Source organism: Apus apus, chromosome 5 (genome assembly GCF_020740795.1).
Source record: "Apus apus isolate bApuApu2 chromosome 5, bApuApu2.pri.cur, whole genome shotgun sequence".
NCBI classification, from domain to species: Eukaryota; Metazoa; Chordata; class Aves; order Apodiformes; family Apodidae; genus Apus; species Apus apus.
This window is the reverse complement of record NC_067286.1, coordinates 51,393,854-51,409,858: the sequence shown is the minus strand read 5'-3', so window position 1 is coordinate 51,409,858 and position 16,005 is coordinate 51,393,854. Positions and strand designations below refer to the sequence as shown.

At 34.8% G+C, this 16,005-nt stretch overlaps 1 protein-coding gene across 4 annotated transcripts in view; it reads left to right on the top strand.

The window, feature by feature from the left end:
* ATG2B (autophagy related 2B) overlaps nt 1-14,496 on the top strand; it is a 46,770-nt gene extending 32,274 nt beyond the window's left edge. For 2 of the 4 annotated variants that reach the window (XM_051620496.1, XM_051620494.1), the window contains exons 32-43: nt 240-348; nt 2,268-2,462; nt 3,025-3,126; nt 4,774-4,852; nt 5,661-5,865; nt 5,981-6,025; nt 6,800-6,869; nt 7,787-7,869; nt 8,333-8,454; nt 8,628-8,782; nt 9,339-9,488; nt 10,212-14,496. In XM_051620496.1, the coding sequence (XP_051476456.1) occupies nt 240-348; nt 2,268-2,462; nt 3,025-3,126; nt 4,774-4,852; nt 5,661-5,865; nt 5,981-6,025; nt 6,800-6,869; nt 7,787-7,869; nt 8,333-8,454; nt 8,628-8,782; nt 9,339-9,488; nt 10,212-10,442 (1,546 nt within the window). In that variant the 3' untranslated portion in view covers nt 10,443-14,496. Of the gene's footprint in view, nt 1-239; nt 349-2,267; nt 2,463-3,024; nt 3,127-4,773; nt 4,853-5,660; nt 5,866-5,980; nt 6,026-6,799; nt 6,870-7,786; nt 7,870-8,332; nt 8,455-8,627; nt 8,783-9,338; nt 9,489-10,211 lie in introns of those variants that run through there. The other 2 variants (XM_051620497.1, XM_051620498.1) reach the window with 2 other exon arrangements.
* The last annotated feature ends 1,509 nt before the right edge of the window (nt 14,497-16,005 follow it).

The following is a 16,005-nucleotide window of genomic DNA, read 5'->3' as shown; positions in this document are numbered from 1 at the left end:
ATGTTTTACAAATATTAATTTGGTGGGAAGGATACACCTGGATTACTTGAACAATAAAAAGTATATATTTGGTTAACAGTAACAGAACTTCTATTATGTTTTTGTTATTTTAGTATTCTTGCCTTGAAATACTAGTAAGTTATATCCAGTGAAACATACATGCTTTTAGAGTTAGATTAACATTGAGAGAGCTTTAAATTCCATCTGTGAAAGTGTATTTTTATTTTTTATTTCCACAGAAGTCCCCATAGTTCTCCTTCTCATACACCAACAAGGCATGGACGGAGTACAGTATGTGGGGGAAGAGGAAGAAACCCAGACTTCCTGATGGAAATACAGTTAAGCAAGGTGAATGATAGAAACAGCTTTAGACGTGGTTGCCTGTGTGTGAATAGCTTTATGCATTTGAATAAATGAGCAGCTTTCCATTAGAATTCAGTAGGATTTCTTCCATTAGTATCTACATCTAAGGAATCACTTTGAAGGTGATGAATTAGGAATTTAACAAAAGACGTATTTGTTGTTCTAGCACAGTATTGTTTACTTGCTGAATAAACATGTTTCTAAAGATGAAGGATATTTACTATAATATTCCTGAAGTTTTTGTTTATTGTAACCATGTTTTACCATTGCAGTTTGTTTTTTCTGCCTTCAATTTTACTCCGAATTGATGTACCTATTATGACATTAAATGTTTTAGGATAGAATAACTGGGATGTGGATCTGTTGAGACATGCAGCATATCAGTTAATGATAACTGGGTATTAAATAACATTCAGTCATATCACAATATTGTTCTTGTATTTCTGTAACATATTTAGCACCCTTCAGGCATATGTATATTACTGTTCTTTTTAAGCTTGTGCTTAGCTCTAACATAGAAAATAGATGCTTGAATCTGAAATTTTGAAGAATACTGGCAAGGAGGTAACCAAATTTCATGTTAAGTGGATCAGTAACAAAACCTTGTTTAAAATAAGGTTTTGTCAAACATTTTCTGTAAACATGAGAGATACTGCAAAGAGCTAAATGCCTTTTATACTCTACATGCATTTCTAGAACTTAAGATTCATCCCAATGGGCACTTCAAACTTGCCAGAAATGTCTGATACTTATTTTAGCCTTTTCTAGAAAAATCATAACATTGCAATAAAAAAAAAAACAACAAAAACACACACACAAAAAAAACCAAACCAAAACAAAAAAAAACCACACAAAAACAAAAAAGGAAGTGCTTAATTATTCCACATGGAAAACTTCATATGTAGATGTATAGCAGTCTCTTAATTTGCAGGTATTTAATGAGTTTGAGCTAGTACTGAGGCATAAAATTTGGGGCTTTTTCCTGCTAGTACCCTGAACTTGGTACAAGGGTTAGTAATAGCAATACTATGTTTAAAAAAGAAATTAAGGAGAAAATAAGAGCTTCATAATAATAAAATTTCTCAAGCAGTTTTTATTGTAAACGTCTGTTTTTCTATGCAACACTTAAAATGTTCATTATCACATGTATGTTAAGTCTTTGCACTTAAGTAGTGTTTCTTAACATTTTAGTATCTGGCCAGTAGAGGCCATTGCTCTGCTTGCTGTATGTTCTCTGACTCATTACATTGCAGGCAAGAATGCTGTGGGGGTTGTTGGTACAGTGAATGATTTTTAGGTAACCACAAGTCTTTGATTGAAAGTGGGAACTATTTCAAAAGATGAGGAAAAGGAAAGAATTCAGAATTATTTGGAATTTAAGAAAGGAAATGGATTAGACTTTATATGGACTAAAGTGGGTAAAGAAAAGGAGACTGAGACTGGAAGAAGCTACTTGAGAAGTCTTCTGGTAGGGAAGAAAGTTTGCTTTTGTAAGCATGGAAGGGGCAGGATTCAGGAACTGCAAGATTGCCCAGTACAGGTTTCAACATGATGTAAGAAAGATGTCAGTTGAGAGGAAAAATCAGTCAATATTAAAACATAAACCAAAATTTGTTCTTTGTCTTACAATGATTCTTTGTTCTGGCTTGAATTTGCATCCTAAAATATGAGCATGTGCACAGTGAGGAATTGGAAGATTTCTGCTGACAGATGTGCAATAATCTGAATAGTTTTCAGAAATTCTAATATTATTGCTGTAAATATTTAATAGTATACAGCTTTTAGAGTTCTTATGTGTGGTGTGGGTTGTTTGGGGGTTTTTTGATTTCGGTTATTTTTGGATTTTTTAGGTTCTTCTTTTTTCACTGAAGCTTATGAAACTGGTTTTCTTTCCTTTTTGAAAGGTGAAATTCCAGCATGAGGTATACCCTCCAGGTGGTTCAGAAGGTGAATCCAGTCTGTTGGAGCAGCCAGTGTCACGGCAGGTTTTCGTTGTTCAAGACCTGGAGATTAGAGATCGCTTAGCTACATCACAGATGAATAAATTCCTCTATCTCTACTGCAGCAAGGAGATGCCCAGAAAAGCTCATTCAAACATGGTACGTTTATGGCATATGTTAATTCATTTATAGTTATAGTGATTAGACTATGATAGTGGGGTTTGTATACATTTCTTAATGTTGCAGATGAAAGAACATTGGGTTGTAGAACATTGAAGTAATGTAACTTGTTGATAGTGGTTTGCTTGACTCCATGTGGATATTAAAACTAATTAAAAAGTTTGAGTATTAGTGTGTCAGGCATTGATGTTCTGGAGATTCTGTCAGTTTAAAAAAAGCAGATGTGCAGGAATACTTTGGTAGCCTTCACATTTTGATTTTGAACAAAGGTCTACTTGTATGATCATAATTAGACTTTTCACTACATATGCACAGTTGTAGTTTTACTATATACTGGATTTATGATTTTGGGTTTTTGGTTTTCGTGTTTTAATTTTCATTTATAGTAACAACCATTATAAGTTATTTATTCACTACCAGCTTTAGAGTTGGTAAGTGGAATCAGATTAGTGTATAGGTTTTGCAGTAAATGGTTTTCCTGTCTAGTGTTCTGAGATTTAATAATTGTAAATGTTACTATTTCTACTTATCTTGTTTTCAGTTAACAGTGAAAGCATTGCATGTCCGTCCAGAGTCTGGCAGATCTCCACAGGAATGTTGTTTACGTGTTTCACTGATGCCTCTTCGCCTCAATATTGACCAGGTTGGTTGCACCAATGCAAGAAAGCAAAATACATGTTTATTTATTGAATGATACTGGGTTTTTTTACCTGATACTTGTAACCGTCATACACATTTAATGGGGTTGTTTTCTTGGTTTGATACCATTTTATTTATGATCAGTCAGATGTACCTTTGGATCTCTGCAGCTCTGTTTCTATCCAAGTTAGAACTTGCCTTCTGCTCCAACTATTACAGAGAATCAGCTTTTTTTTTTTTTTTTTAATTTAAAAACTCAGAATATCTGTAGACCATGCTGCTTACTCAGTAATACCAGTTTACCTCCTGAGACTTGTTTTGAAATCATGGCTTTTAAAGAAAAGTAAATACTTACTCTTGAATGACCTTGCTTTGTTTGTTCTTGCAGTGGCTTTGGTGTTTTTAATTGAAACAGGGTAATCATTAACCCAGAAGCTGTTAGCAGCATTTTAGTCAAGGTCAGGTGAACATGTAAAGACTGCTTCTATACTCTGAAGTCTTTGGTCTTGCTATCAATTGCAGTGGCATGAAAAGCAGAAACGGAAGGAATTGTTTTACTTTCTTTAGCAAGCCTTTCTGCAGAGTACTTTTCATATCTCAAGAAACGGTGGTTTTTTTCAACACCAGTAAGGAAGTTACGTATGTTCCTTCAGTCACATTTAAAGCACAGTTATTACTCTTTGTTGATGCTTTTCTAGCTTAATTTGTCATCTGCAGAGAGATCTAAGTTTTTTTCAAGAGCATAATTAGGAGTTCCATACCTACCTTCTGTTTCTCTTAGTACGCATTAGAGACCAGGTTTTCATTTTACTGCTAAAAAAAAATGAACTCCGTGTAATTTGTAATAATTTCACATAGAAAAATAGCATGGGAATACTGCCATCTAGTGAGGAAATAGGTTCCATTTTGATTAGTTTTTAAAATCTTTTCTCTTCTGTACCATAAACAAAATTCACCTTTACAACTTCTGTGAAATTAACCATAGCTTTCTTGGAAGCACAGGGCTGCAGGCTTTAGAAGTTCTTGTTATTAGTACTTAAGCTGTCTGCTTATCAATTGGAAACAAAAAAGGAACAGGAGGTCCTGATGTCATTAATGATAGGACAAAGAAGGTGCCAGGGTGAATCATCTGTCAAAAGAAGGAAATGAGATGTAACTTTAAGACTTTAACAAGACATTAACAGCAGAGATATTAGTGACTTGTAATGATGCTGAGTGAGATCTACTCTGCAATAATTTGCCTGACATTGTCAGTGCTATACAGATTTCTCTCACATTGTTAGAGATTAATATAAACTACTTGAATACCCCTGTATTGGAAATCAGAGACAAGTTTATAACCATTAAAAGACTTGGGTTCTGGAGCAATCTCCCAAGTGAGAGTAGTGATGATGAAAAAAAACCCTGGAGTTTTAAGACAGAGCTAGACAGATACTGAAATCCAATTACATGTAACAGAGGGCAATAACCAAGAGGGTCTTTCTGATTTCTGTCCTAGATTTCTAGGTAGCCTCTGCATTTGTTAAAGGATAAAAAAGAAGATGTGTTTTGATTCCTATGCATACAGAAATAAAGATCTGGAGTAGTAGATAATATTTTTTCGATAATTGAGTAATTTTTTTAACCTGATTGTATTTATTTTTTGTATTAGGATGCCTTGTTTTTCCTGAAGGATTTTTTCACTAGCCTCTCTACAGAAGTAGAACTCTTAGTTACTCCAGATCCTGAAGGTATATAATTTTTTATACTGCTTCTTTCTCCTTGAGTGTGTGCCCATCCATGTCTCTAAATTCACATGTGAATCCTGTGTGTGTCAGAAAATTTACTTTAGTGACCAGAAACTTTGAATATATTAGTTTTGTATTTTATGATTTCCAACAAAAAAGCCTTGAACACCTGGGTTCAACATTGTATAAAAAGTTTCACCAAAATTGGAGCATATCTAATAAGACTACTGAAAAAAATTAGGACTGAATATATAATATCAGGAGTTATTATTGGATAAAACACATACTTTGTTTAATACTTCTTTCTTAAAATATTATGTCTGTGTAATAGGTTGAAGTCCTGTAATCTCTGGAGAAAGGAATAAGAGTTCAATATTACAAATAAGCAGTACAATGTCTGCATTACAATGTCTACAGTTAAAAGAGTACTTCTAGTCAACTATACCGTCTGATGCAAAAACCAGTATATTTTGAAAAGCATATTTTCTGTTAACTGTAGCTGTGAGTTTGTTGGCGCTTATACTTTACCTGTTTCTGTGGAGACATCATTCTGAAATGCATAGGTGATTAATTCCTCTGCAGTATTACAGATGGTTCTACTGATCCTAAATCTCAACATAAACTTCATGTAATATTTCTGTTGATAACTAAGATACTACCTTGATAAGAGAATCTAAAGATTGTTCTGTGAGCAGTTCTTACTAATAAGTATTAGAGCTTACTAAGGACCCAGCAATTGTATAAGCACAATTTTTTTTTGTAATGGCTGTGAAAAATGAGTCAGTTTACTGTCTATAACTTCTTCTCTTAGTTAAAAAGTCTCCTGGTGCTGAAGTTACGTGTAGTTTGCCCAGGCATGTCAGCAGCCTTAAGGACCCAAGTCCAGTAATTTCTTTCTCATCACAAAAGCAAACAAGTGAAAATGGTAGTATTGATTCTATGGATGTGGTTAATGGAGATGATCATCATTTCTCAGAAGAAGTGACATCATACAGTGATCAGCCAGTATTTTTCAGGTAAACTTTCATTACAAATTTTCAGTGACACACAGTTGTTCTGCTGAATGTTTTAAAAAGTGTGATGATAAATTAGTTAGACCTTATGACAAAGGATTTTTTTTTTGGCCTTTAGTGACTGTTTGTGGAAGTCAAATATATTTATTTGTATCACTGCAAGGTAATTTGTAATTTTTTTTATTAACTTCTGCATGCTACTGTGCACAAGAAAATAAAGGTAGTTAAAGCTCTGCCATATACAGATCCAATAATGAGGTGTTTTACAAACAAATATAAAGGATAGTCTTTGTAATGCTTAACAATGTAAATTAAATCTCATATAACCAGAGACGGGAGTATATAAATGAAGAAGGGTATAATGGGAGAGATATAAGTTTACAATATCACAAGACAAACTCTAATGTAGACCTGACTGGAATTGCAGCTGCTTGTTCAGAAGTTTTTTTCTTGTGTATTCAGATCAGAAGTGCCTCTAACAAGCAATGTGTACTTTGGTAAGCAATGCAGAGCCTAATGAGGAGAGAATGACTGTGATGCTATTTCATCAGATATATCACCAGCAGAATTTTTTAATAAGTTCCAGCTGCAGGGCTGCACAGAACAATCAGCCCTTTTTTGTAGCTGAAATTCATGCTGTGAAAACTGGGGAAGGTATTCAACTGCAGGATTAGTAGTATTTTTGAAGGATTGTTAAATTCATTATGAATGCTAATTGCAACTAGGTGTTAGTAAACTAAGAACAACTAAATTTACCGTTGCATTTTGTACACTTACTCTGAAATGCTAACACGATAACTAGAAGATTTATGGTTTACAGAAAGGTTATGGCATCCTATTCCAGAAGGGTGGGAAATCATGGGTTTGGTTTTTTTGGAAAGATAATTTTCTTCCCTTTTCATGTTTCTCACTGTGAAATTTCCTCTGCATATCCCAGAGAATTTCGTTTTACATCAGAAGTTCCAATACGGCTTGATTACCACGGCAAACATGTTTCAATGGATCAGGTTTGTGTATAATTCTGATTTTGGAGAAGAAAAAAATTGTTTCTTTTGCTTTTTCCCCCCATGAGCTGAGGTATATTTTTATGCTCTGTACTCATTATTGATGTGATCTTGAGAAATGTAGAATATGTTTATTTTTTTTTCTCTAGTTTCAATAAAGCTAACCTTGTTTCACTCTGAGTTTGAAAACTAGGAGGTGGATCCTCCAAGTATGATTAACTCAGAATTAGACTTGAAAGTCACATTTATCAACTCAGTGACTGGCTGGAAATCTTTCTAAACAGCTCTGGTGCCCCTTGAAGGATGATACCACTCTCTGATGCCAGAACTGTGCATTTTGCATTCTTCCTCATTAATGAATAAAGTATTGTCTTTTTTTTTTTCCCCTCCTTGTTTCCTTCCCATGCAGTCATATGAGTTTCAGTGGCAGAATCTAATATAGATTGAAAAAAATGATAATAGTTATTTTAAAGATATGTATCTGAGCTTACAGAGCAGACCTCATAAAATTCTGGTTTCACAACCACATTTGTACTCAAGCATGGCAAATCAGTAAGAAAATATGTACAAGTAAAAGCAGCAAGTTCTTGAATTTGCACTGCTGCCAGAGAAATCATAATGTGAAATAGCAGCTTTAAAATGCCTGGAACACACCAGTGTCAGAGCTGTGTTTACATTGTTTACATAGTTTGTTATGTTTTAGTGTTTCTGAAGAAGCCCTGTTGTATCCAGATGTTTTTCTTAGTGTAGCCAATTAAGCCAGATTAGTCTATAGCATTGAAACAAATAGCATTTGGAAGACTGGAGGAGAATCAGTTTAGACAGAAATACCTGCAATAAGAGTTGAGATTATGACACGGTCACCTACAGATTGTGCAGGATTAGTGAAATGACTCGATAACAAAATATTTCACTTACAGGGAACACTAGCTGGGATTCTTATTGGACTTGCTCAGTTGAACTGCTCAGAATTAAAGCTGAAGAGACTTTGTTACAGACATGGGTAAGTTTTTTGAATTGTAGATTAGCTTTGATACTGTAAATTGAAAAAGTGTATGGTAAATAACTGAATGTAGCAAAGAAAAAGCAAATTCTATGATGAGATGCACTTCCAAAATCCAAGGCACTTTTTGGCTCTACAGTATTTCTTGATTCAAATTTATGTCAAATACATAGCATTCAAGAATAACATCTGTTTTCAGGACAGTGTTTTATATATGAGCTAGCCTTGGTGCTAAACTCTTAGTCTTATGTTCCTATGGAAGTGAGTGTGATTATGCAGTCTTGAACTTCTGTTTTCTGAAGCACATACCTATGAAACACTTGGATTAGCCAACAGCAACAAAAGATGACTCTTGAAAACAGCTTTCCTTTTGTTTAAATGACATATTTGCTTAGTTCACTGAATAATGCATTTGTCTTATTTGGAATTGTATGTTTTAAAATAATAGTTTTATTTACTTCAGTTTGTTAGGTGTGGATAAATTGTTCTCCTATGCCATCAGTGAATGGCTTAATGATATAAAGAAAAACCAGCTACCAGGAATTTTGGGAGGAGTAGGGCCTATGCATTCACTGGTGCAATTAGGTAAGTTAATTCTTATTTCTGTTCAGACACATAATGGCAGTTGTTTAAAAAACCAAAACAAACAAAAGCCAACAAAAAAACCAAACATCCAAACAACGTTGCCACTTTTTCTCAAGGTATTCTGCTTATCTGAAGAGAACTTTCCAACTATGATGTTCTGTCTTCATTTTCAGTCCAAGGTCTGAAAGACTTGGTGTGGTTGCCAATAGAGCAGTACCGAAAGGATGGCCGCATTGTAAGAGGCTTTCAAAGAGGAGCAGCTTCTTTTGGTACTTCCACTGCAATGGCAGCACTGGAGCTAACAAACAGGATGGTTCAGACTATACAGGTATGGTGTATTCCTTCTGTTTTCTAGTGTCTTCAGTTTATTACAGTGTACAGTTTAATACTGAAATACTCAGCGGCATTAAAAAATCACTTGACACTGAGAAAGATGAATTCTTTGCACATTTATATTTTCCAGTAATAGATTATTCTTTTCTAAACATCAGCTTATCTGTGCTTATTTAGAAAAAAAAACACAACTGAAACCAACCAACCAAAAAAACCCACTCTCAAAGCCAGTACTAATTCTGTGGATGAACTCAAAGTCAGTGTTTCAATTTCTGTCTTGAGCATCTTGTCCAGATTAGATTATGCCATTGAAGGAATGGCAATTAGCAAGGAGAAAAACTACCAAAACCTGCAAGATTTGTTCTTTCATTATGAACCTAATGTATAGTTACAGCTGTACCTATTCTGGAAGTTCTTGTAAATATGTAAACAAATATTATTTGTGGAATTAAAATTCTTTTATTTGATTTATGGCAGCCTGTTAGTAGTTTAAATTTTGATCAGATGCTATAAGACTACTTAAATATTTCTCATTTCCTCCTGATCTTCAGGCAGCTGCAGAAACAGCATATGACATGGTATCACCAGGGCCTACTTTTATTGAAGCAAAAAAGATCAAGCGATTTCCTCGTCATCGTTTAGCTCATCAGCCAGTAGACCTACGAGAAGGTGTAGCCAAAGCTTACAGTGTAGTAAAAGAGGTGAGTGCAAAACTAATTGTCCTTAACCAAATTTAAGAATTACTTACTAAGAGAGCAAATAAGATATCAGATGTTACTTTAAGCTGACCAAATAAAGAAGGGGATTTAGGTTTTGAATAAGTCTTCATCATTAATCTTAAACCAGCAGAAAATTTTTCTTCCATGAAAAAATCAAAAGAAGCAGAAACAAACTAAGATGTTACGCAGATTAACTGTTATTCTGAGACGTGTAGACGTGTAGACCTGATTTCCCGCCCCACGTCATCCATCCTTACCTTCCTGCCTCTTCCCCCCACCAACTAGTTTTAATTCTGAGATTGTTAGTCTTTACCATGACAGTGTATTAAAAATTAGAATGCTGACCTGTTTTTGTTGTACTTTTGTATTGTAGTTGCAGTTAGTTGCACCTGATCTCATTTCTAGGAAGTTAGGTCTCAGCTGTGGAGTGTTCAGTGAATTCTGTAATTTCTGAATAGCTCACCGTAATCTACGGCTTCTTCCCTTGTGCACAAGAAGTGCCATCAGAAGTTACATGAAATATTTTCATCTGTAAGTTCACAGTAGCATTATTTTAAGCCTCAGTAGAAGAATTGTCTCAGTATAGTTGTACTATGGTTAAAATGCAAATCACAGAGAAGACAAGTGCTGAGCAGTTCAAGTTTCCCTCAAAATGCAGAGAGGTTGCTTTTTCTGTGTAACTAATCTCTTGTGAATTTCTTGAAGGGAATTACGGACACAGCCCAAACCATCTATGAGACTGCTGCTCGTGAGCACGAAAACAGGGGAGTAACTGGGGCAGTAGGAGGAGTCCTCCGCCAAATTCCACCAACTGTGGTGAAGCCTTTCATTGTTGCAACAGAGGCAACCTCAAATGTTCTAGGTGGAATGAGAAACCAGATCAGGCCCGATGTGCGTCAAGAAGAGTCTCAAAAGTGGCGCCTTGGGGAAGACTGAGATTATAAATCTGGCTCAGCAGGCAGGTAACAAGGTTGGAAATACAGCTTTAGATGGAGCTCACTTTGTTTTGTCACGCTCATCTCAGGAACAAATGAGGTTTTCAACTATTATTAGCAAAACATCCAACCAAAAATATTTGAAGTGAAAAGCAGATTGGTACTTGCTTATACTGTGTGTTACCAATACATTTGGTAGATAGTGCCAAACACAGCAAAGCATGCACTGCCAACTCACAGACATGCTTGCTCTGTTCCATTTACCATATTTTTTTCTTGGTAGACTTAACATCTGAAGCAGTAGCTTCTTTGGTGAGACTAAGTATACTTTAAAGATGTTTTCTGAGCATAGTCAAAGGACTGTCCTCAATAAAGAACTCCGCACATGCTCTCTACTAACTAAAGGATAAAAGCTTTCTTTTTGGATATGAGACATGAAAGCTCTTTAATATGGAAGAAGATAAAGTAATGTGTAGTGGTCATAAACATGGCTTTCAGCATGGCACTTACAGCAAGGGTAAGCTTGATAACTATTGAGAATTCAGATTCAGTATTGATACACCTATAAAAAGGATTTGTTCCTAAATATTAAATACCTACTTTTGTGGGTCTTTGAAGAAGCTGAATGTTGCAGAAATGTTCTGTTGTGTTGCACTTTAAAGGATATGGCCTGTATATTGTGCTTTTTTTTATAGTGTGAATAAAATGTGTGCATTATCATTTATGTAGTTTAGAAGCTTACACAAATTACTGAAAAGAGCATCATTTGATGATGATCCTACAGACAAGTGTCTTAAATTCACTTAAACTACTCATTATATATAAAAAAACTTTTGTCTTGTTATACTAATTACAATGCTAAAAATAGCTATTGTTCAGGAAAACAACAATTAAATATTATTGTGGTGAACAGTTCTTTATAATAATGAGAAAGTCTAAGTAAAGTAAAAAAAATTATTTCATAATAGTTAAAATCCTATACAGACTTTATTTTAATAATCTTTTTGGGTTTGAAGTTCATATTGTTGCAAAGTTGCTGTTTTCACAAGATGTTTTTAATTTAAATTGTGTGTTGTCAGTTATTTGACAATGAGTATTTGGGGTCATTGAATTGGAGATGGGTGAGAAGATGTTACAAAAGAAAAAAAAAAGGCAACAAAACTTCAAAAATCAAAGTTGATACTGACCAGGTGACCAGGATCTCCACAGGGCTTTAGTAAAATGCCACTGACATTATGCCATTTCTGGGTGGTTAAACTAGCTGTGCAGGAATAAACTTTTTCCTTGTATTAGCAAAACCTGGAGGATAAAAAATAAAGACTATTGTGAATAGAAAAATACTCATTTTGATTTTAAACAGCTTAATACTTTGACTAGCCAGACTGTAAGTTTGTAAATTTGTGGGCTTGTCATAAGTGGAGAAGCTGCAAATATGCTATGTGAAAAATCTTTACCGAAAGAGGAACATCAGGTACTTTTGATCAGACTTCAGTCTTTAAGGGTGATGAGGAAGTATTTTCCCTCTTTTATTTAATACCTGCCACTAGCAAAAACTTAGCTGTTGGGCCTTACAGGACAAGCAGAAGTGCATGAAGGAAAATAGCTACTGCTTGTTCATCCTGATATTATACTAGCTAGTCCTGAACACCAAAGAATCTGGCCTAGAGGGTAAATTATTTGAAAATGTCCCCTCTACTGTGAAGACTTCTGTAGTCTACTTAATTATTTTTCATTTAAAAAGACTCCAATTACAAACAAATTCTTACTTTGGGTGACAGGTGATACTACAAGGTTTTGTTTTAATTCACTGGAATCATCTAAGTTGTGGCATGCTTTGAAAACCTGGTTATTCCAGGTATATGACTTGCTGTAAGCAGAAAGAGGTGCTTTTGAGAGGACTAATACTTGCAGATTTCATGATATGACATTTTTTCTGATGTGAAAATACTTGCTGCAGTTGATACTTCAGTCCAGTAATTAGAGAGCTCAAAGCCTGAACATTTTGCACGGGAATGAGTTCTATGTTTGCAATTTGGCACCTCCTGAGTGCCTTCTCATGAAGTGGAGATGAGTCAAGTAAGTAGCAATGCAGCATTTTAGTTTGCAATTACCTTACTATGTAATTTTGGCTGGTCCAGTTTGTCCAGTTAATTGGAGTATACTGTAATAGTATAAATCTACATATTTTCTTCATTTTTGACATAGCTGAAAAGGAGCAGTAGCGTTTCAGTTTTCATTTCATTTTCAATTGTCATGATCTGATTGTACTGCAATGCAATTAGAATATATTTTTATATGAGGGCATGCTGTCAAGGTAAAACATTTTTATAGAGTGTCTCTCATTGTCAGCAATACAGATTGTACAAATTTATTAAACTTCACTTTTCACTATGTATTACCCTTCCATTTAGTGCTTGCACTTTATTGAGACTTTTCAGTGAAATTGATTTAAATTTTTTTCCCAATGTTTTATTTTTACAAGCGGGTTCTTAATATTTGGATGTATATTCTGCATTGGTTTTCAGTTATAACTTCATCTTGCAGTGTGTGAAAAGTTTTAAAAAAAACAACCCACAAAACTCACTTTACATACTAGATTCCTCAAATGCTCTGCTCAACACTGTATCAGTTTTCAAGCACTTAAAAAATAAAATAAGATTTGACTCTGGACACGTTTCCTGGAAATGGAAGCCTATGGATACATTTCTTTATTCCCTGTTAGCCAGAGGAGATCTGCAAAAATACTGTACTTGAATTTTCCACTGAAATCAGTTGCTGTAGATACTAGCACTTTTCATATTTGTAGTGGGTGTAAACTGGCACGGTCCATGTTTAATGTTCAAATTCTCCAATACCGAACTGACTAACACTACTGCCGCTGCTGCTACTAGTTGAATACTGTCCTGATAGACAGAACTGTCATCTTGGGTTTTCTGAAGTACTGAAGTACCTGGCACTTCAAATATATTTGATGAGTGCCTAGGAAGTACATGAAAAAAACAGCAACAAACCAGCCATTTTTAAACAAAAATAAACCATTCTTCATAAGAACCTTAACAGTGACTGAGAGCAACAAATGACATTCATGCAAAGGCAGCTTCCATTTTCTTTCCAATCCCTGTTGACAGTTCCTAAATACCACAGCTTTTTAGTAATGAAGTGTACCCTCTGTACTTGCCTAATAATGACTACTAGGTCAGGTTTTTGTTTTCTCATTAAGTGTTTGATTGTGAACATCCCTCACTTTCTTTCATTTACAATTGCTTAGTTGGGTTGCCAAGAAAGGTTTCTTAGTAAACCAAAAAGTTGTTAAAATGATTACGAACAAGACACTCTTACTGAACGTGATCCCTATACCTGCAAATGTGATACTGATTTAAATATTGAAATGTATGTATTTTGTAAAACATTGAAATCCAATAATTTGTTGAATCTTTTAAACATCCTAAATCTCATAGCACTATAAGCATTGTCAGAAAAGGTGTGGATATTTATGTCAGTTTGGATCCATTGTGTGCATAGTTCAGTCTCAGACTCCAGGCCTCATGATTTAAGCTTCTGACAACTGTTCTAAGTTGCTCTACATGCTGAATCTTGTTTACAATTAAAAATTAGATACTACAAATTACGTATAGAAATCATGCATTTGTACTGGATTTCTTAATAGTGAGGTAGCTCAGACAGAAACACAGCAATTTGTGTATATGTTTGTGTATGTTTTTTACATTTTTGCATTTATAGTAGTTCTGTGGTATTGTTTGTATACGGTTTGCTAGTGTAAAGAATATAAACTCTTGAAAAATCTCCTGCAAACCACTGTTGAAGGGAATTGACTATTTCAACTTGAGTTATTTTGCTTAAAGTTCTTGTCCCCTCAGTATGTCTTTGAGAATTATTTTTGACCATAGTTTATATGGCACCAAAAATGAATATTTTAGCTTATTAAAATGCTGAAAGGCCTGAGTGCAAATAAGTTGTCCTGTTAAATATGTTTAATGGAAAAAAACCACGAATTTGTAACAATGCATAAATAAATATCTTAATTTGTTCCTCGAGTTGGTTTTCTCTACCTGTGAATATAACTAATACTGAAAACACTCTCCCAAAATAACAGGATTAGCTGTTAAAGCTTTCTACCTACCTGGCTGTACAGCTGTAGCTCAACAATTTAAACAAGTTTTATACTGAAAAAAATATTTAAAGTTGCACAGAGGTCAAAAGCTAGGAAGTAAATTAACTTGGTTGATACAACTTTAACCCACTTCTGTTGTATATCAACAGAGCATTCTTTAACTGTATATTCATAGACCATAGGCTCATTGCCACATTTAGTTACTGTGTATTTCTTACCTCCATATTCTGAGGAGATTTAAAAGCTTTATTAGCTTTCAAATCCTGTGAAAGATGCAAAATAATTTCAGTATGCTTGTATGAAGCCCACTTCACAGGCATTGGGTTACAAGCATCTGAAAAGAGTTCTTAGAAGGCTGAGTACTGGATAAATACTGGTGGCAGTGCCAGATCCTTGAATAACAAGACACACATGATAGGTATAAATAATTTTCTACTCTGTTTTATAATGTTCTTATAGCTTAGAAAAAGCAAAATCACTGTATAAATGCTTGGGTAACTATTTGGTCAAACAGGAGCCTTTTGTTTAAGAAGGAAGCTGATTCCCACCCTGTGCGGCTCCTCACCTTTTCAAGCAAGACCTCAAGGGGCTTAACTTCCAATTTCAGTATTCTTATTTAAAAGCTCTTATTTGTTTTCTTGAAATAAGTTCTGTATAAGCATCATGAGAGACAGCAAGAGTCAGGATTTTCTTTGCAAGAAAGGTGGACAGGTTTCCTCTCAGCTTTTCTAAACATTATTCATAAAAGTGATCAAGGATATTCGAAGAAATGCTGTTTTGAAGGGAAATGTGGACCACAGAGGAAAAACAGGGAAAAGCTTGGTCATCATAGGAGAGTATGAAAAACTAGAGGTCTTTATTTTACTCATACCAAATGCTTTCTTCTGTAAATCAAAAGTGATAAAGTTGCAGACTCCTCTGATTTACAGTCTGTGCTTCTGTGGATTTTTGAGGTTCATCTGTCAGTTGTAAGAAAACAAAAACTACCAGTAAGTGTTTGTGGTTTTCTAAATTTTAAGCCTGCTGTAATTCAAGCTTGAATCTTCAAAACTTGCACCTGGATGGCCAGAATATCAGGCTTCATTTTCCTCAGATGAGCCACAGGGAGATGATACAGGATAGCACAAGCTGGAATTGTAACCCAAGGGAAGTGTCAAGATGTATTTCTCTCTGCAATATGGAGGCATAGCAAGGATAGTCCTGATGTCTCCAGGTTAGTCCCAAGAGCAGAGGAGACAGAGTACACGGTCTGTGACACTCCAGCTAACTGAGAATTTATGCAAAGCCACCAGTGTGACATACCAATCTGAAGCAATATAAGCTGGTGTTCTTGAACTGCATTCCTAATTGAGGATGACTCAGGCTGAACTGGTTATTTTTTTCTTTATTTTATTTAATTTTATTTGGTCTTCTTTCCTGTTGGTGATTTTTA